Source organism: Hemitrygon akajei, chromosome 24, assembly GCF_048418815.1.
Source record: "Hemitrygon akajei chromosome 24, sHemAka1.3, whole genome shotgun sequence".
Lineage (NCBI taxonomy): Eukaryota > Metazoa > Chordata > Chondrichthyes > Myliobatiformes > Dasyatidae > Hemitrygon > Hemitrygon akajei.
The window spans coordinates 55,718,318-55,740,292 of record NC_133147.1 but is presented as its reverse complement, the minus strand read 5'-3'; the positions used below and the strand labels follow the sequence as shown (position 1 = coordinate 55,740,292).

The 21,975-nt window shown below is 43.4% G+C and overlaps 1 protein-coding gene across 1 annotated transcript in view; it reads left to right on the top strand.

The window, feature by feature from the left end:
- The first annotated feature begins 702 nt into the window (after positions 1-702).
- The window catches only part of LOC140716073 (immunoglobulin superfamily member 1-like), a 66,566-nt gene continuing 45,293 nt past the window's right edge, over positions 703-21,975 (top strand). The window contains exons 1-4 of the mRNA XM_073028761.1: positions 703-821; positions 11,362-11,394; positions 12,587-12,880; positions 14,460-14,762. Coding sequence (XP_072884862.1) covers positions 791-821; positions 11,362-11,394; positions 12,587-12,880; positions 14,460-14,762 — 661 coding nt within the window. The 5' untranslated portion in view covers positions 703-790. The remainder of the gene's footprint in view (positions 822-11,361; positions 11,395-12,586; positions 12,881-14,459; positions 14,763-21,975) is intronic.

The window sequence follows — 21,975 nt, the reverse complement described above, 5'->3', positions numbered from 1 at the left end:
CTCAGCAAACGGATTAGAAAAGCTGCCTCTGTTTTGGAGTCAAACTGGACACGCTGGAGCCTGTGGAAGAACGAAGGACACTCCGGAAAATCCTAGCAATTCTGGACAATGTTTCCCACCCTCTAAATGCCACTTTGGCTGAATAAAGAGGCGCTTCTAGGAATAGACTGCTAAAACTGCCCTGCTCCAAAGAGCGCTATGAGGTCATTCTTACCTTGGCTATTAGGGTCTATAATAAGTGAACCTATAGCAGAGGAAGTGATGATTTCCCTCCTGTTAGACTGTTTGATGCAACTTATTTTTTAATCTTTTTACTTGTCTTCTGATATTTCTATATATCTGTGCACTTGTAATGCTACAGTCACACTGTTATTTCCTTTCAGGTCAATAGTGTATCCATCTGTTAGAACAGAGATAAGCAGCAATTTATTTAACAATAGAGAGGCTACTCTGTGGAATTCATTGCTTGACATAGTTGAGGCGGCATGATATTGGGTATATTTAATTTGGATGTTGATTGGTTCTTGCCCAGTCACTAAATCAAAGGTTCCGCGGATAAAGTAGCAGGATGGGTTTCATAGTTATGATAAAACACCCCGGATGGGATGGTGGTGCAGACTCAATGCGCCGAATTGCCTAATTCTGCTCCCACGTGGTCTGTCCAAGGTCACGTGTTCCTTTCAGCTCCTCCCTTCTGCAGACATATTCTTAACCATTCCTGGAAGTAACAGCAGTCTCAGAATCCTCTCCGCGCAGAACGCTGATGTGTCCAAGCGGTACAAAATAGATCATGATCACCGTCGCTTTGTTGCTGTTATTTGGTGAGTCGTGAAACTATCTGTATCTGTATTCAGTACCGGGAACTTACCTTGATAGTCAGAGTGTGTAGGCTAAACGCTCCTCGTAAGCTACTGTAGTGCCGGAAACTAGGGAAATAACCAACATTTCGACACAAATTTATGGAATTCCTCCAACTGCTGTCCCGCGAACATGCATTTTAACTGTTATGTTTTTTTTTTGCAAAATTGATACGCTTACCTGCTTCAGTTGTATTTTGTTCGTCTAAACCCGCGTCGCTGTACTTTTCCAATTTGTGATTGTTTACTGATTTTTTTTTTAAAAAAACAACTACTTTTGGCTACGAGAAAATACTGAGGGATGCTTAGCGGCTAAACTAAATTCTACAATATGGGTTGTAAATATTTGCCCTGTTCAATCGATAGCCTATTGTTTTTGATGGTAGAAAATGTGCATGCATGGAGTTCAAAGAGGAAGAAACGATGCAAGATGTTTCCCAAAATCGGCGGATAGTTTACACTATACTTAGCTGTGTTGTATGGAAGCTTGTGCCTTGTGCAGACAAGTTCCCCTTTCCCTGATTTACTGTTACTTTCAGTTGAAAGTGCCTCTTTAATTTATGACATCCGGCACTTTGTACGCTGTACCAGAAACAGTCAGTTTCACAATGCATATATTATTAATGATAATAACATTTATTCTTATTAACTGCTTAAAAGCATGATCATGTGGCTTGATTTAAACTTGTTACATTACTGCTGCTGTTTAGAAACATAGAAAACCAACAGCACAATACAGGCCCTTCGGCTCACTAAGTTGTGCCGAACATGTTCATACTTAGAAATTACTGGGCTTACCTATAGCCCACACAAAACGCTGGTGGAACACAGCACGCCAGGTAGCATCTATAGGGGGAAGCGCTGTCGACGTTTCGGGCCGAGACCCTTCGTCAGGACTAAATGAAAGGAAAGATAGTAAGAGATTTGAAAGTAGTGGTGGGAGGGGGAAATGTGAAATGATAGGAGAAGACCGAGGGGGTGGGATGAAGCTAACAGCTGGAAAGGTGATTGGTGAAAGTGATACAGAGTTGGAGAAGGGAAAGGATCGTGGGACGGGAGGCACTTCCGACACCTCCAACGGGATCCCACTAACAAACACATTTTTCCCTGCCCCCCTCTTTCTGCTTTTCGCAGGGATCGCTCCCTACGCGACTCCCTTGTCCACTCGTCCCCCAACCCCCATCCCTTCCCACCGATCTCCCTCCTGGTACTTATCCTTGTAAACGGAACAAGTGCTACACCTTCCCTTACACTTCCTCCCTCACCACCATTCAGGGCCCCAGACAGTCATTCCAGATGAGGCGAAACTTGACCTGTGAGTCGGCTGGTGTGGTATACTGCGTCCTGTGCTCCCGGTGTGGCCTTTTATATATTGGTGAGACCCGACGCAGACTGGGAGACCGTTTCGCTGATCACCTACTCTCGGTCCGCCAGCAAAAGCAGGATCTCCCAGTGGCCACACATTTTAATTCCACGTCCCATTCCCATTCTGATATGTCTATCCATGGCCTCCTCTATTGTCAAAATGAATCCAAACTCAGGTTGGAGGAACAACACCTTATATACCGGCTGGGTAGCCTCCAACCTGATGGCATGAACATTGACTTCTCTAACTTCCGTTAATGCCCCTCCTCCCCTTCTTACCCCATCCCTGACATATTTAGTCGTTTGCCTGTTCTCCAGCTCCCTCTTGTGCTCTCCCCACCCCTCCTTTCTTTCTCCTGAGGCCTCCCGTCCCATGATCCTTTCCCTTCTCCAGCTCTGTATCACTTTCGCCAATCACCTTTTCAGCTCTTAACTTCATCCCACCCCCTCCGGTCTTCTCCTATCATTTCGCATTTCCCCTTCCCCCCACTACTTTCAAATCTCTTACTTTCGGTTAGTCCTGACGAAGGGTCTCGGCCCGAAACGTCGACAGCGCTTCTCCCTATAGATGCTGCCTGGCCTGCTGTGTTCCACCAGCATTTTGTGTGTGTTGTTGTTTGAATTTCCAGCATCTGCAGATTTCCTCGTGTTTACCTATAGCCCTCTATTTTACTAAGCTCCATGTACCTATCTACATATCTCTTAAAAGACCCTATCGTATCCGTCTCCACAACCGCTGCCGGGAGCCCATTCCACGCAAGCTCTACTCCCTGAGTAAAAAACTTAACCTTGACATCTCCTCTGTACCTGCTCCCCAGCACCTTAAACCTGTGTCCTCTTGTGGCAACTATTCCAGCCCTGGGGAAAAGCTTGTGACAATCCACAGGATCAATGCCTCTCATCATCTTCTACATCTCTGCCAGATCAGCTCTCATCCTCCGTCGCTCCAAGAAGAAAAGGCCGAGTTCACTCAACCTATTTTCATAAGGCATGCTCCCCAATCCAGGCAACATCCTTGTAAATCTCCTCTGCACACTTTCTATGGCTTCCAGATCCTTCGTGCAGTCAGGTGACCAGAACTGAGCACAGTACTCCAAGTGGGGTCTGAACAGAGTCCAATATAGCTGCAACATTACCTCTCAGCTTCTAAATTCAATTCCACGATTGATGAAGACAAATACACCGTACGCCTTCTTAACTACAGAGTCAACCTGCGCAGCTGCTTTTGGCGTCCTATGGACTCGGACAGCAAAATCCATCTGATCCTCCACACTGCCAAGAGTCTTACCGTTAATACTATATTCTGCCATCATATTTGACAAAGGAATCACAAAGGTTCCTTTCCATAGTGAATACTGAAGTAAAGTATTCATTAAGTATCTCTGATATTTCCTCCGGTTCCATACACACTTTCCCACTGTCACACTTGATAGGTCCCATTCTTTCACGTCTTATCCTCTTGCTCTTCACATACTTGTAGAATGCCTTGGGGTTTTCCTTTATCCTGCCCGCCAGGGCCTTCTCATGGCCCTTTCTGGCTCTTTTAATGTCCTTCTTATTAGCCTTTTAATCTTCTAGATTTCTAACGTTACCTAGCTCTCTGAACCTTTTGTAAGCTTTTCTTTTCAACTTGACTAGATTTATTACAGCCTTTTTGTTGGCGCGTGGCCTTGTGGATAAGGCATGTCTAGTGATCTGAAGGTCACTGGTTCGAGCCTCAGTTGAGGCAACGTTTTGTGTCCTTGAGAAAGACACTTAATAACCATTGCTGTGCGATGACACCGATGCCAAGCTGCTTGGGTCCTAGTGTCCTTCCCTTGGAAAACATCGGTGGTGCGGAGAGGGGAAGGCTTTCAGCATAGGCAACTGCTGGTCTCCCATACAACCCTGCCCAGGCCTACGTCCTGGAAACCTTCCGACGCGCAAATCCATGGCCTCACGAGACTAACAGATGCCTATAATGTACAACACAAATATTCCCTGATTATTTGCCACATTTCTTCTGTACTTTTCCCTGAGAACATCTGTTTCCAATTTAAGTCTCCAATTTCCTGCCTGATAGTCTCATAATTCCCCTTACCCCAATTAAACACTTTTCTAACTTGTCTGCTCCTGTCTCTCTCCAATGATATTGTAAAGGAGACAGAACTATGATCAGTATCTCCAAAATGCTCTTCCACTGCGAGATCTGACACCTGACCAGGGTCATATCCCAATACCAAATCAAGTACAGCAATTTCCCTTGTAGGTTTATCTACATATTGTGTCAAGAAACCTTCCTGAACACACCTAACAAATTCCACCCCATCTGAACCCCTTGTTCTAGGGAGATGCCAATCGATATTTGGAAAATTTAAATCGCCCATCACGACAACTCTGTTATTATTACACCTTTCCAGGTGTAATATCTGCTCCTCGATATCCCTGTTACTATTGGGAGGGGCTATAAAAACAACCAGTAAAGCTATTGACCCCTTCCTCTTCCTAACCTCCACCCACAGAGACTCAGTAGACAATCCCTCCATGACTTCCTACTGCAGCCGTGACACTATCGCTGATCAACGGTGCCACGCCCCCACCTCTTTTGCCTCCCTCCTTGTCTTTCTGAAACATCTAAAACCCGTCACTTGAAGTAACCGTTCCTGTCCCTGAGCCATCCAAGTCTCTGTAATGGCCACCACATCATATCTCCAAGTACCGATCCACGCTCTAAGCTCATCTGCTTTGTTCAGAATACCCCTTGCGTTAAAATAAACACATCTTAAAGCTTCTACTGCAAATTCATCTTATGCCCCGTGCATTCTCCACCCCTGCTAATCAGTTGATATCAATAAATCACATTGCGAAATGTGGACATTTGTTTTACGTTGTTAGCAACTTGGTAAAATATACACTTGCCGCAGGTCATCCGGCATGATATGTATCTGAGCTGAAACCGCGTTTCCGTTTCAACACTTTGCTTTCAAAGATCTATGCAGAAATAATGATAGAGGCCATAGCAGGAAAAGCTACCGCACGCCATGTACAATCGCCAGACAGCACAGGTGGCCGACGTAAGGAAGTCCTGACAATGACTGGAAATGGCAGGCTGCGGGTAGAACAGAGACGCTGCTTATGGCTGCACAAGAACAGGTGCTGAGCACAGAAGCATTAAAAGCAGAAGTCTTTCACTCCAGACAAGACCTAAGGTGCAGACTGTGAAAGGAATCCGCGGAAACCATCCAGCACGTAGTAGCAGGATGTAAGATGCAGGCAGGGACAGCATTCACTGAACAGCAGAACCAAGTCGCAGGAAGTAGACTCTCCCAAGTCCAAATGACAAACACCCGAGAATGTAGTGCAGAATGACAAAACTAAGATGCTGTGGGACTTTCAAATACCAACTGATAAACAGGTACCGGGGACTGAAAAAAAGCAATAGTGATAGATATGCCAATCCCGAATGACAGTTACATCAGGATGAACGAATTTGAGAACTTGGCGAAACACCAGGGGTTGAAAGAACAGACAGAAAGTGTGTGGAAGGTTATGTTATACCCAGAGTAATCCCGGTGATGATAGGCTAACTTAGAGCTCTGCCACCTGGATAAGGAGAGTGGCTCCAACAAATCCCGTGAACAGTATCTGAGATCTCGGTCCAGAAGAGAGCACTACTAGGAGTAGTAAGGATACTGCGCCGAACCCTCAGGGTCCCCGGCTTCTGGTAAAGGACCCAGGATGGAGAGAAAAATAAATATAAACACCACTCATAAGAGGTAAGAAAATATAAAACATATATAAATTCTAAAATAGTTATGTTTCCAGATTATAGTAACTCTCTACTGCATCACCAGGAATAACGTCTACTTTTAAATAATCTTTATTTAAAAAAGTAAAACTATCGCGTTGATAGTTTGTTGATACAGTTGTAATTCTGCAGAATGGGTATTAAGGTGATTATTGACAAATCAGACTGGGGAAATGACGCAGTCACGATCAATCGATCGAGGCCAGTAGCGCATAGAAATAAAGTTCAGCAAACAGCAGATACCGGTTACTGGAGCTGCGATAACATCGTCAAAGAGGTCAACTTTACTAAAAGTTGTCAGAAATAATTACTGTCCCCACGTTCAGTTCTGTGAAATGAGCTGTGGTATCAGGAGGCTATTGTGTGCAACATCCTCCGCTTGTGACTAGCAATTTACACAGAGACGAATATACATTAAATACAGAGACCGGATATATCTGAAAACAGTTTTCGGTTGATTGTTCTCTGAAACCTTTTTGCGACGGCGCAGTCTTCTTTGTATCAGAACTTGACTGAGATAAAACCACTGATAGTCGTTGTCATAGCTTTCTAGATGAACGCTACAGATAAAAACTATCAGTTGAAAGATTTATTTTTTCATTAAAATTTTACCGTTGCTTTATTTTGTCCTGTATGTCATCCAGAGGATTTATGTGAAACTCCAGAACACGTGGAACATCTCTAAGAGATGTGGTATACCCTAAAGCGCATCTAAACTCACCTCCTTACTGGGTCTGCAAAGGCGCCTCGCCGAGATACAGATCAGCAAGAGAGGTGCGAACCCCGGATGCTTTAGAAAACACAGTATCACACCGACCTACTGAAATCACCAGTTTTCTTTTAGACAACGAACAAATTAATTCCATTCAGAATTCCAGATGCTACCGGAATTTTCAACAAAACTAAATCCTTTCAGGTGGAATACACACAAAATGCTGGTGGAATGCAGCAGGCCTAGCCGCACCTACAGGAAGAAGTACAGTCGACGTTTTGGGCCGAGACCCTTCGTCAGGACTAACTGAAAGGAGAGATAGTAAGAGATTTGAAAGTAGGAGGGGGACGGGGAAATGCGATACGATAGGAGAAGACCGGAGGGTGTGGGGTGAAGCTGAGAGCTGGAAAGGTGATTGGCAAAAGGGATACAGAGCTGGAGAAGGGAAAGGATCATGGGACGGGAGGCCTAAGGAGAAAGAAAGGGAGAGGGGAGCACCAGAGGGAGATGGAGAACAGGAAGAGTGATGGGCAGAGAGAGAGAATAAAGGGGAAGGGGGAAAAAACTAAATATATCAGGGATGAGGTAAGAAGGGGAGGGGAGCATTAACGGAAGTTAGAGAAGTTAGTGTTCATGCCATCAGGTTGGAGGCTATCCAGACGCTATATAAGGTGTTGTTCCTCCAACCTGAGTGTGGCTTCATCTTGACAGTAGAGGAGGCCATGGATAGACATATCAGAATGGGAATGGGACGTGGAATTCAAATGTGTGGCCACTGGGAGATCTTGCTTTCTCTGGCGGACCGAGCGTAGGTGTTCAGCGAAACGGTCTCCCAGTCTACGTCGGGTCTCACCAATATATAAAAGGCCACACCGGGAGCACCGGACGCAGCTTATCACACCAGCCGACTCACAGGTCAAGTGTCGCCTCATCTGAAACGACTGTCTGGGGCCCTGAATGGTGATGAGGGAGGAAGTGTGAGGGCAGGTGTAGCACTTGTTCCACTTACAAGGATAAGTTCCAGGAGGGCGATCAGTGGGAAGGGATGGGGGGGGGGCAAATGGACAAGGGAGTCGCGTATGGAGCGATCCCTGTGGAAAGCAGAAAGGGGGGAGGGAAAGATGTGCTTGGTAGTGGGATCCCTTTGGAGGTGGCAGAAGTTACGGCGAATTATACATTGGACCTGGAGGCTGTTGGGGTGGTAGGTGAGGACAAGGGGCACCCTATCCCGAGTGGGGTGGCGGGCGGATGGGGTGAGGGCAGTTGTGCGGGAAATGGGAGAGATGCATTTGAGAGCAGAGTTGATGGTGGAAGAAGGGAAGCCCCTTTGTTCAAAAAAAGGAAGACATCTCATTCGTCCTGGAATGAAAAGTGTCATCCTGAGAGCAGATGCGGCGGAGACGGAGGAATTCTAAGAAGGGGATAGCATTTCTGCAAGAGACAGGGTGGGAAGAGGAATAATCCAGGTAGCTGTGAGAATCTGTAGGCTTATAGTAGATATCAGTAGATAAGCTGTCTCCAGAGATGGAGACAGAAAGATCTAGAAAGGGGAGGGAGGTGTCCGAAATGGACCAGGTAAATTTGAGGGCAGGGTGAAAGTTGGAGGCAAAGTTAATGAACTCAGTGAGCTCAGCATGCGTGCAGGAGGCAGCGCCAATGCAGTCGTCGATGTAGCGAAGGAAAAGAGGGGGACGGATACCCGTATAGGCTTGGAACATGGACTGTTCCACAAAGCCAACAAAAAGGCAGGCATAGCTGGGACCCATACGGGTACCCATAGCTACACCTTTGGTTTGGAGGAAGTGGGAGGAACCAAAGGTGTAGCAATGGTGCAAATAAGGCGGTGAGGGCCTTTCTCTCTCTCTCTCTCTCTCTCTCTCTCTCTCTCTCTCTCTCTCTCTCTCTCTCTCTCTCTCTCTCTCTCTCTCTCTCTCTCTCTCCCCCCCCCCCATCGCTCTGCCAGTTCTCCATCTTCCTCTGGTGCTCCCCTCCCCCTGACTTTCTCCCTCGGCCTCCCGTCCCATGATCCTTTCCCTTCTCAAGCTCTGTATCCCCTTTGACAATCACCTTTCCAGTTCTCAGCTTCAACCACCCCCTCTGGTTTTATCCTATCATTTCGCATTTCCCCCTCCCCTTCCTACTTTCAAATCTCGTACTATCTTTCCTTTCAGTTAGTCCTGACGAAGGGTCTCTGCCCGAAACGTCGACAGTGCTTCCTCCTATAGATGCTGCCTGGCCTGCTGTGTTCCACCAGCATTTTGTGTGTGTTGCTTGAATATCTAGCATCTGCAGATTTCTTCGTATTTGCCTTTCATGGGGAAAGTGTTTTTGGATGAGAAGGATGAGAAGAAATGAAGAGAAAACAAAAGAAGGGAGAAAGATGAAAATACCGAAAGAAGGAAGAACAAAATGAAGTGAGAAAGAAATGAAGTATGAAATAAAGAATGAAAAGAAGAAACAGAGAGACAGAGGCAGAAAAAAAAGGCAAAATTGAAGAAAGGAAGAAAGAAAGACAGGTCGATAGATGCAATGAAGAGAAAGAGAAAGTGCCGTGCAAAAAGAATGCAGATGGAGAAAATTAAACTGCCCTCAGCATCTAGTTGAAACATTTTCAGACACACAACAGTTTTAGGAGAGGCAACAAACGTACTCCCAGGGCTGTAAATAATTTGCTATCAAATCAGCTACTTTCAATGTCAATCATTTACTTCCCTGTTCCTGTAGAAGAGTCACGTGTTCATGCACTTCTGAAACGAGGCTCAAAAACTGGAAAAGTAATGCACAATAGTCACTTGCACAAATGGTCTTTTCTGAATCTTTCCATATAACCTATTCAATATCTTCGACTTAATAATTGAAGGAGGTAATTTCAGAGAACGGGGTAGAAAAATGTTGCTAATAACGACAATGCTGAAGCTCTACAATAGTTACTTGTTAACCTTCTGCATTTAACATTTGTTGCGAAATATGGGATTGACCAAAATACCCACATTCGAACTTGCTGCTTCTGAGAAAAGTAGCGTTTCAGCAAGTACAAACACCCACCCCTGTTTAAACCAATGTACCGCCTCACTGTCAATGATTAACTCTTTGCTTTCCTCTCCTCACTTCGCCATTTCACTTGCTCCAGCTCTCCGAGAGAGCAAACAGATCCGTGCACAATTTTATCCAACAGGTTTAAATGCAAGGAAGGTTGGCTGCAAGGAAGGATGACGGTGTGAGATATATACAGGTCTAAAACCGGAGAAGAATGGCTTTTGCTCTCACAGCCCAAATGGACATGATTACTCCAAAGAAATTGAACTAAATATTAGTTACACTTCGTGCAAATACTAATTTGTTTTTGATAATCCTCGTTTAGTCCCACGTCACATGATGAGGCTTTGCAATCAAAATTAATTCAAAGCTGCTGAACCATAATTAAACAGAGAGGTAGAGAAGTAAATAGATAGATAGACAGGCAGACGGATAAATAGATAGATAGGTAGATAGAATGAGATAGATGGCTAGGTGGATAGATAGACAGATAGAATAGTTAGAGAGAGAGGTCGATAGATAGATAGATAAGTAGATTGTGAGACAGATAGACAAACAGAGAGACAGATAGATGGAAGATAAGATTGGTAACTCGGGTTGCACTTTGATTGTAAAGTTGTACGCCGAGCCTGGAGGTCAGGTCCAAAACGTTTTGTTACCAGTCGAACTGGCATTCAGCGTTGCTTCCGCCGACTACTCGCGTTTATATCGGTCCGATTCGTTGTTGAGATTGGGTGTCTGTCGCGCTACCCGCTGGTCTCCTCTGAGTCCCAGCCAACCGAATAGCTGAGTGAAATCTGGATAGACAGAAATATAGATAGATAAACAGACGGATAGATTGTAAGATAGATAGATAGATAGATAGATAGATAGATAGATAGATAGATAGATAGATAGATAGATAGATAGATAGATAGATAGATAGATAGATAGATAGATAGATAAAGAGATTTTTAATGTGTACAGATTATATACGTCATGACCGAACTCTCCTTCCAAGAAATGGTGCAAATTGGCTTTGTATCTGTACGACGCACAATGACAATAAAGTTGAACCTAATCTAATCTAATCTAAATTATCAGCTTCATCGCTTGTAGGTACCGGGAATCTTTGTGTTTTTAATACTTGCTTAATCCACAAGCAAGCATGTGATTCGACTGACCATGATCGTGTGCGTATTTTGTGTTTCTGTCCATGCCCGAGACTTCCATTCAGTGTGTAGCAGATGATCAGATCCAGTGATTTATACAATGACGGGTAACGGTGAAATGGTGACTTTGAAATACGAGTGCGATCATGGAATAACTAAATGCCGATCATTGAGCTGTTTCCATCCACCGAACTGGTCTTTCTGTTTCCGTCATGACTCTGTTCTATGGGGCGAAGAATCTCCAGCAGAGCGAGTGCCTGACTGACAGACATCAAAGTTTTAGAGCTGCTGCTTCATCAGATGGAGAGGACTGAGAATGGGGTTTGTGAGAAGAGAACGCTGCCAATAGGAAGTCACGGAATAATGATGGGTTGCTTCTGTAAAGCGGCTTTGAAGATTTTATGCAGATATAATGTGGAGCTGAAGTAATTTATTATAATTTTCCATTTTCAGTGGTCGTGAAGGCCCAGGGAGAATATGTTCTAGGTGAGTGATAAACGCTCTATCTTGCTGTTTGGTCGACGTATTATGTGATCAAATCTACAATATCTGCTGTCTCTAATTTTTCTACGGCTCTGATACGATTAATACAAACATACTGCTATCAACAGTAAGCACCGCAGACAACTGCTATTCCTTCACTGAGTTCATGGAAATGATATTTTAGGGAAATAAGGCAGAAAGATTATAATATACCACTAGAGATGCAGACTGCATTCCTCGGGAGAAATTGTTAAAAAGGGTTAATTTGAAGAATCAAGTTGGACACAAAATTTTCTCAACATTGGAAAGTAAAAGTTATAATTCCACTGTTCCATATAAAGGAATTCCTGCAATAATTTAATTCCGAGCATACCAGGGTAATGAACGCAAGTGCTGATATAGAACCCATCAACGTCACGAGAATAGAAATGTATATTGTACATTGGAACCTGTGCAGTTTACATCCTTAGCATCTGTGCTTTTTGCCAACACCAACCACTCCCCACCAAAAAATATCGAATTCCAGCCAACTTGTAAAAGGAAACATACATCCTCTATGAAATATAAGATGTCTAATGGAAACTGAAATTACATAAAATTATGTGGGCTTAAGTTCAAGATTAGCATTTGAACAGTCCTGGGCAAGAGTAATCTCAGGACCGACGCAGGTGACAATATCGGACATGAAGGGACGATTCCGCGCCATGTCGCTGAATAAATTATAGATAGACAGATGGGAAAGGCCTGCAGAAAAAAGTAATCTCATAAGGGAGATTATGCGTTAAATGGAAGAAGGCGGGGCATCATGGGGTGCTGATAGACATGTGACGACAAGAGGTAAGAGGCCAGAGGGAGGAATTGAAAAAGGAGAATGGCAGAAAAAATGTTAAAGGAAGTTGCTGTCCATGCCAACAATTTGGATAATTATAATAACAATACAAGTAAGGTTAATTTAATATTCCATTCTAACAACACAGGCGGCTTGCACGTTGCCACAGCAGCTGATGCCCTTTCTACAGCACAGTTTCTCGACATCAGGATCCATTTCCCCCATTGAAACCCGCGTCAGGTAGAATAATACTTGGGCGGGCAGATGTCATTTAATGATGAATTCCTTTTGAATTTTTTTAAAGACAAAATTGATAGTATATGCAGTGTGATTAATTAGTAACTTTTCTACCTCTTGGTCATCCAGTGAAACCTCTACTATCTCCGGACCGGCAGAACAAAGTCTACGTGTCAGGTGAAAGGGTCATTTTAACCTGTACAGCACCAGAGCGTCGAGAATCGATCAGCAGCTTTCTCCTGTACAACAGAGTGCAACGTTTATCAAGGGAACCCACCTACACTTCAGCGCCATACAGCGCCACATTTTGGATCACAGAACGATGGGTCGGCTCGAAATCTTATGCCTGTTCTTACACATGCAATGTGAATGGTTCAATAGTAGAATCGGATAAAAGTACAACAGTGCCGATACAAATAGTAGGTGAGTTTAACTTTTCTCAATTTAAGTGTGTATAGTTTGCAATGATGCTCGCGATTCGAAGAAAACATGGTTAAAAGGGCAGATGTCATCTGAAGGTGCACCAGAATAATAAACTATACTTTCTATCATGGTCTTTTGACCCGTCTCTAACTTTGTCCACAGTGTAAATTCAACAGGTACAACCCCTCCTGCATTCATCCAGACCGATGTCTCACCTTATCTCCCAGGAATACTATTTTTGTACATACAGTTTCAGGCAGGTGGTATACGGACGTCAGAAAACGGCAATACCACTGAACGATTATTGTAGCGTATTAAACAGAAAGTTTCCGTATTTGCCGGATTTCTGCAGAGTAATTCGATTTATTTTCTCCAATTTATTGCTAAATGTTATAGATTGTTCCTTGAATGCCGGAGTTCTATCTTGCTGCTTGGTCGGTGTTACTTGATCAAACCAACATTATCTGGTGTCTCGAATGTTTCCACGGCTCTGATATGCTTCACAGTAATCTACACGTATCAGGAGTAAACACCAGAGGCACTGCTATTCTTTGGTTCAGTTCATGGAAATGCTATTTCAGGGAGATAGGAGGAAATATTGTGAGATAGTATAGATGCACAGTGCATTCATTAAGGAGAGAGTGTGTTAAAAGGTCAATATAAAGAATCAAATAGGACACGAGGGTTTCTCAACATTCGAAAGCAGAGCTTACAATTTCACAGTTTTATGCAATGGAATTTCTAATTCCATTCCGAAAATAATCAATGCAAGTGCGGATATAGAACCCATCACTGTTACATAAATAAAATATGTACAAGAAATCCACCTGTGAAGTCTACATTTTTAGAATATGTGTTTTACACCAACCCGAAAGGTACCGAATTCTCACCAATTTGTAAAAGGCAGCAGACATCCGCTATGCAATGTGAGATATCTAAAGTGTTCAGAAATTGCATTAAATGGAGTGCCGTTTGTTATTCACATGCTGGAATTCAAAATTAGCTTTTTTTTAAATCCTAAGAAAGATCTATCTCATATCGGACACGCGTGAGAATATCATAACATCTCTAAGAATCAGAAGGGCCTCTTCAGAGCCATATTGCTAAACAATTATAATTAGATGGAGACGATTATAGGCTGGAGAAAAAGGAATCTTGTAAGAGATTAGAGTTAACCATTGGATAAAGGGACGGAGGTGGTGATAGACATGTGACGACAAAGTTAAGAGCCCAGTGTGAGGAATTGAAGAAGGAGAATGGCGGAAAAATGTTAAAGGAAGTTGCAGAAATTGCTGTCCAAGCCAACAATTTGGAAAATTTTGATAACAAAATAAGTAAGGTTATTATAGTATTCCATTCTAACAACACAGAATGCTTGCACTTTGCTACAACAGCTAACCAGCTCTCTATGACACAATTTCTTTACATCAGCATCCATTGCCCCTATTGACACCCGCATCAGGTAGAATAATACTTGGGTGGTCGGATGTAGTCTAATAATGAATTCCTTTTGAAAACTTGTAAAGAGAAAATTGATTCTATGCGCAGTGTGATTAATTAGAATCTTTTCTACCTCCAGCTCGTCCAGAGAAACCTCTACTGTCTCCAGACCGGAAGGACAAAGTTTATATGTTCAATGAATGGGTCAGTTTTACCTGTACAACACCAGAGCGTCAAGAATCGATCAGCAGCTTTCTCCTGTACAACGGAGTGCAACGTGAGTCAAGGGAACCCATGTACAGTTCTGGGCGATACAGCGCCACATTTACTTTCCGGGAAATAGGGACCGGCTCGAAATCTTACACCTGTTCTTACACATGCCATGTGCTTGGCAGAATTTTAGAATCGCATAAAAGTACACCAGTTTCGATAGATTTAGTAGGTAAGTTTAACGTTTATAGACTTAAGTATGTGTAGTATGTAATGGTGCTCACGGTTCACAGAAAAATACTTGAAAGGGCAGATGTCATCTGAAGATGTAAAAGAATAATAAACTATACTTTCTATCACTGTCCTTCGACACCTTTCTGCCTTTCCCTGCAGTGTAAATTGGACAAGTACAACCCCTCCTGCATTCATGCAGATAGATGCCCCACATTATCTCCCGGAAATCTCAACATTTACCCAAACTGTACCACTCATAATTTCGTAAACCTCGGTCAAATCTCCGCTCAATCTTCTATGTCCCAAAGAATTAAGTCCTAACCTATTCAGTCTTTCCATATATATCAGGGCGTCCAGATACGGCAGTATTTGTTTTTTGTAAATTTTCTCTGCATTTTTCAAACTTACCTATATGCGTCCCGTGGTTAGGTGACCTAAATTGCACACTATACTCGAAATTAGGACTCATCAATGTCTTACGTACCTTCAATATAACATCCCATCTTAAGTGCTCAGTTCTTTGATTTATGAAAGCCAATATGCCAAAACCTTCCTTTTCCGACAGTATCAACCTGTGACGCTACTTGAAGTGAATTATCGACGAGTATCCCCTATATTTCTTTGTTCCATCACATTCGTCAGTTCCCTACCGTTGACAGTGTAAGACCTACCTTGGCTGGTCCTACAAAACTGCAACAACTTGAAATTTTCTGCACTGACTGCTATCTGAACCAGATCCCGTTGCAATTCATGAAGTTGATGCCATCTGTGTGTATCTCCTTAGTAAATACAGATGCAAAAAAATGACCTGAAATATCCACCAACTCTTTTGTCGCCACGCATGGATGACCATTCTGATCTTCGGGAGGACCAGTTTTGTCCCATGCAATTATTTCGCTCTGAACATATCTGCAGAAGGTCTTAGGAATCTTCGTCACCTTGTCTGCTAAAGAAGCGCAGTTTTCAATATATTTTGTTTATCCACACCTGTTTTCACTACCTACATCTATTATCATTATCGTTTATTCTGACAGACACATACAGGGTTTGTACTTTCTGGTGTTCACTTCTGCAGACGTCCCACTTCCCAAGTACACCTTTGCCAGGAAACTGCCTGTCCCAATCCACTCTTGCCGGATCCTTTAAGTTGGCCTTTCTCTAAGTTGGCACCTCAAACTGAGCACCAGGCCAATCTATTTTTCAGATTTACTCTGAAACTAACGCATTATGCTCACTAGATGCAAAGTGTTACCCTGCACAAACTTTTGTCACATGCCGTATATTATTCCCTTATATCAGTTAAAGTATCACACAGACTTTGCTTGAGGCTTCTACATACTGATTCAGGTAACTTTCCTGAACACATTTCCAAACTCTCTCCCATCCAATCGTTTTACAGAATGGGATTGCCAGTCAATATGTGGAAAGTTAAAATCATCTCCTATAACAACCTTATTTTTCTTGCAACAATCTTCTATCTCTACAAATTTGTTCTGCTAAATCGCTCAGACTGTTGGGTGGTCTATAATGTTCCCCTGTTAACGTGGTCATACTTTTCTTATTCCTCCGTTCCACTCATAGAGCCTCACTAAACAAGTTTTCCAGTCTGTCCTTACAGCACTGCCGTGACATTTTCTCTAACTAGTAACACCACCTCCCATCCTTCAATCGCTCCCACTCTGCAGTGTCTAAAACAACCAAAGCTCGAAATATCGAGTGTCCAGTCCTGCAGCCAAGTCTCCACTAATGGCTACAATATCAAGCTTCCAGCTGTTGTTCCATGCCCTGAGCTTATCTGCCATTCCTATGACAGTTCTTGGATGGACATACGTTTGACGTATGTCATCTTGGTTTGACGCTTGTGTACTACAGCCAAGTATACTTCCTCCTTCAATTTTCCCCTCGTGAATCACATTTTTTGCAGACATTCGAACACGGTGGGCACATTTGGAAGTTCGCAGTTCAACTTAAGTTTATTATTGAAGTGATATATATGGCACCATATCCAACCCTGGGGTATATTTTCTTGCGGACATAGTCAGCCAAACCACAGTAGAATAACAACCATGATAGAATAAATGAGTGACCGCACCAATGCGGCCAGTGTGCAAAAGACAACAAATTCCAAATACAAAAAGAAAGAAATAATACAAAAATAAGCAATAAACATCGAGGGCATGAGATGAGGTCATTGAAAGTGAGTCCATAGCTTGTAGGAATATTTTAAGGGTGGGGCAAGTGAAGTTGAGTGAAATGTTTCCCTTTGGTTCAAGAGGCTGATGGCTGAAGAGTAGTAACTGTTCCTGAAGCTTGTGATGCGAATCCTGAAGGTCCCGTATATTTTTATTGATTAAGCAGCGAGAAGAACGCAAGTTCAGAATTGTGGCGTCCCTGATAATTAATGTGGATTTTCTCCCACAATTCTTCGTGTAGATATGCTTCGTGGTGCAGAATGCTTTGCGCGTGATCGACTGGGGTTATCCATTACTTTTTGTAGTATGTTCCTTTCAAGGTAGATTGTGTTTTTGGTGTCTGCGATACAGTCAACAGTCAGTCAACATAGGCTTCACTACACATCTTCTGTAGTTCGTTAAATTTGTAAATGTAATGCCGACTCTTCAGTGCTTTCATCGTAACTAAAGTTACGTGTTAGGCCCAGTACAGGTCCTGTCCTCCGAAGGAATAACGCTGAGCAATGTAACATTTCTGACCCTTTCCACCTTTGATTGTCTGATGAGGTCTGGTTCATAGATCTCTGGTTTCCTCCTTCTGTAATAGTTTGTTGTTACGGCACGCCTCAGCCAAATGATCAATCTCTCTACTGTATGCTAATTCGTCACAACTTTACACTCGCTGTACAACTTGAATGTAGCATTGAAGCTGTGCACAACCATACAGTCATAAAAGTAAAGTGAGTCGAGCAGGGGGCTAAGCTCATAGATGGGTGCTGCAGCTGCGTTAGACCATACAAAGTAGGAGCAGAGGTAGGTCATTCGGCCCATCGAGTCTGCTCCGCCATTTAATGATGGGCTGATCAAGTTCTTCCAGTCATCCCCACTCCCCTGCTTTCACCCCGGACGCTTTGATGTCCTGGCTAATGAAGAACCTATCAACCACTGCCTTAAATACACCCAATGACCTGGCCTCCACAGCCGCTCATGACAACAAATTCCACTGATTTACCACCCTCTGACTAAAGTGATTTCTCCACATCTCAGTTCTTCAATCCTGAAGTCGTGCCCTCTTGTCCTATAATCCCCTACCATGATACCATGATACTTTGTCATATTTAATCTCTTCAGGCTTACTAATATTCGGAATGTTTCTCTGAGAACCCCCTCATTCTCCTGAACTCCAGGGTATACAACCCAAGAGCTGCCAAACGTTCCTTTTGCATTCTCGTGTATCTTCTCTGAACCCTCTCCAGCGTTAGTATATCCTTTCTAAATTAAGAAGCCCGAAACTGCACACAGTAGTCCAATTATGGTCTCACAGGTGCCTTATAGAACCCCAACAGCACATCCCTGCTCTTATGTTTTATACCTCTAGAAATGAATATCAACATTTCATTGGCCTTCTTCACCGTCAACTCAACCTGGAGGTTAAACTTTAGGGTATCTTCCCCAAGGGTTCCCAATTCCCTTTACATCTCTGCATTTTGAATACTGTCCCCATCTAAATAATAGTCTTCCCGTTTATCTCCTCCTCCAAAGTGCATGACCATACACTTTCAAACATTGTATTTCGTTTGCTACTTCATTACCCATTCCCCTGAACTATCTAAGGCTCTCTGTTTCCTCAGCACTACCCGCTCCTCCACCACTTTTTGTGTCATCGGCAAATGTAGCCACAAATCCATTAAAAATTTAGTCCAAATCATTGACATAATCGTATAAAGCAGCAGTCCTAACACCGAGCCCTGCGGAACTCCACTAGTAGCCAACACTCCACCCATGCTAGTAACTTCCCTGTAATTCTATGTTCTCTTATCTTCCTAAACAACCTGATGTGCGGCAACTTATCAAAGGCCTTCTGAAAATCCAGGTACACCACGTGTACTGCATCTCCTTCGTCTACCCTGCTTGTAATTTCCTCAAAGAATTGCAGTAGGGTTTGTCAGGCAGGATTTTCCTAACAGGAAACTATGCTGGTTTTGACCTGTCTTGTCAGGTGCCTCCAGGTACTCCATAATCTAATCCCTAACAATGGATTCCAACAGCTTCCCTACCACTGTTACCAGGCTAACAGGTCTAAAGTATTATTTCTGCTGCCTCCCGCCCTTCTTAAATACTGGAGTAACATTTGCAATTTTCCATTTGTCCGGTACAATGTGAGAATCTATTGGTTTTTGAAATATCATCGTTATTGCCTCCGCAATCACCCCAGCTACTTCCCTCAGAAGCTGAGGGTGCATTCCATCAGGTCCAGCAGATTTATCCATCCTCAGATCATTAAGCTTCCTGTGCACCTTCTCGCTCGTAATTTTCGCTGCACAAACTTCACTTCCCTGATACTCTTGAATGTCCGGTATACTGCAGACGTCCTCTACTGTGAGGACTGATATAACATACGCATTCAGTTCCTCTTCCATCTCTGCATCTCTCATTACAATATCTCCAGCGTCATTTTCTATTGGTCCTATAATCTGCCCTTGACTCTCTTTTGCCCTTTATATACTTCTAAAAGCTTTTAGTATTTTCCTTAATATTAGTGTCCAGCTTCCTCTCATAATTCATCTTTTCCTTCCGAATGACCTTCTTAGTTTCCTTCAGCAAGTTTTTAAAAGCTCCCCAATTCCTCTATCTTCCCACTAGCTTTGGTTTCCTTGTATGCCCTCTCTTTGCTTCTATTTTCTCTCTGACTTCATTTGTCAGCCATGGTGATGTCCATCTTCCCCTTGAAAATTTCTTCTTATTTGGAATATATCTGTCTTGCACTTCCCTCATTTTTTACAGAAGCCCCAGTCATTGCTGCTTTGCTGTCCTTCCTGCGAATGTCCCTTTACAGTTAACTTCGGCCAATGCCTCTCTCATGCCATTGTAACTTCCTTTATTCCACTAAAATATCGACACATTGGATTTTATGTTTCCGCCTCATATTTCAATGTCAACTCCGTGATATTGTGATCACTGATCCCTAGAGGTTCCTTAACCTTAAGCTCTCTTATCACCTCTGGATCGTTGCACAACACCCAATCCAACATAGCCGATCCCCTGGTGGGGTCAACAACAAGCTCTTCTAAAAAGACATCCCTTAGACATTCTACCAATTCTCTCTCTCTTGAGGTCCAGTCTAGACCTGGTTTCCCAATCCACTTTCATGTTAAAGTCCTCAATGTATATCAGGACATTGCCTTTGTGAGACACCTTTTCTCTCTCCTGATATAATTTGTAATCCACGTCCACATCTGCTGTTTGGAGGCCTCTATACAACTGTCATTAGGATGCTTTTACGCTTGCCATTTCTTAACTAAACCCATAGAGACTCTACACCTTCCAATCCAATGTCATCTCTTTCCAGTGATTTAATATTATTTCTTATACAGAGAGCCACACACCCCTCTGTAAACTGACCTATCTTTCCAATATACTACATATCCTTGGACGCTCATCTCCCAATGGTAGTCAGTCTTTAGCCAAGTTTCAGTAATGGCCACAAGGTCATATTTGCCAATCTGTAGCTGAATTTAAAGATCGTCTGTTATATTCTTTATACTGCGTGCATTCAAATACAACAGTTTCAGTCCAGTATTTGTTGCTTTCTCTGTTAAATGGACCACGCCTCTATAGCCCTGCAACTCGTGACACTGGCTTTAGTTAAGCCTCATATCCTACCTGTTCTTTCTGTAATCTCTGTTGCACACTATTTTTGATTATTTCTGTTTTCCCCTTCCTCGGCCCTATCATTCCGGTTCCCATCCCCCGGCCAAATTAGTTTAAACCTTCCCTAACAGCTCTATTAAATGTGATCGCTAGGATATTGGTCCCCTTTTGATCCAGGTGTATCCCGTCCTTTTTGTACAGGTCGTACCTCCCTCAGAAGGGGCCCCAATGATCCAGGAATCTGAAGCCCTGCCCCCTACAACAGTCTCATAGCCACACATTAATAGTTCTGATAATGCGATTCTTGCACTCGCTAATACGTGGTACAGGCAGCAATCCTGAGATTACTACCCTAGAGTCCTGCCTTTCAGCTTCCTACCTAACTCCCTGAATTCTCTCTTTAGGACCTCCTCATTTTTCTACCTATCTCGTTGTTACCAACGTGTACCAAGACTTCTGACTGGTCATCACCTCCCTTCAGAATACTCTTCACCCGATCTGAGACATCCCGTACCCTGGCACCTGGGAGGTAACACTCCATACTGTATCTCTATCAGGCTGACAGAACCTCCTGCCTGTTCCCCTCACTCTGGAATCCCCTATGACTACTGCATTCCTCATCTTCCTCTTTCCCTTCTGCATCACGGAACCAGGCTCTGTGCCAGAGAGCCGATCGCTGTGGTTGTCCTTTAGCAGGTCATCCCCCTGAACAGCTTCCAACACAAGATAACGACTACTGAAGTGATGGCCACAGGGGTGCTCTCTACTATCTGAGCCCCTTCCCTCGATTCCCTGACTGTAACTCCCTTATCTAACTCCTGAAGCCTCGGGATGATTAACTCCCTGTAGCTCTTCTCACTCTCCTGTTCATTCTCCCTAATGAGCTGTAGGTAATCGAACGACAGCTCCACATCCCTAACAGAGTCTCTCAGGAGCTGCATCTCAGTACACCTGGCGCAGATGGTGCTATTTGGGAGACTGGAGGATTCCCAGGATTTCCACATCCGATACCCAGAGCAAAGTACTAACCCTACCAACATGCTCTCTGTTCCTCCAAAGAATGCAAAGATAAACCACAAAACGAAGTCCACTTACCCACTTACCTCGCCGAAGCCCCCTTTCTCCGAAGCCTCGATGAGAAAAAGCCTGTTGCTTCTACTCTCATCACTGGTCTACTCCCAACAATGGTCGCTCCGCTTATCCCTTCTATACTTCTATTTAGTTCATCGAGCTTAGTTGCCGCCGCTGATAGGTCTCGCACAAAATAGCCGTTGATGGAGATCGAGGAGGAGATATTGCTGCCAATCTGAATTGGGATGTACAAGCAAAGAAATGTAGGATGCAAGTGCACAACGAGGCCAAGGTCTTGATTAGTTTTGTGCTGATGAT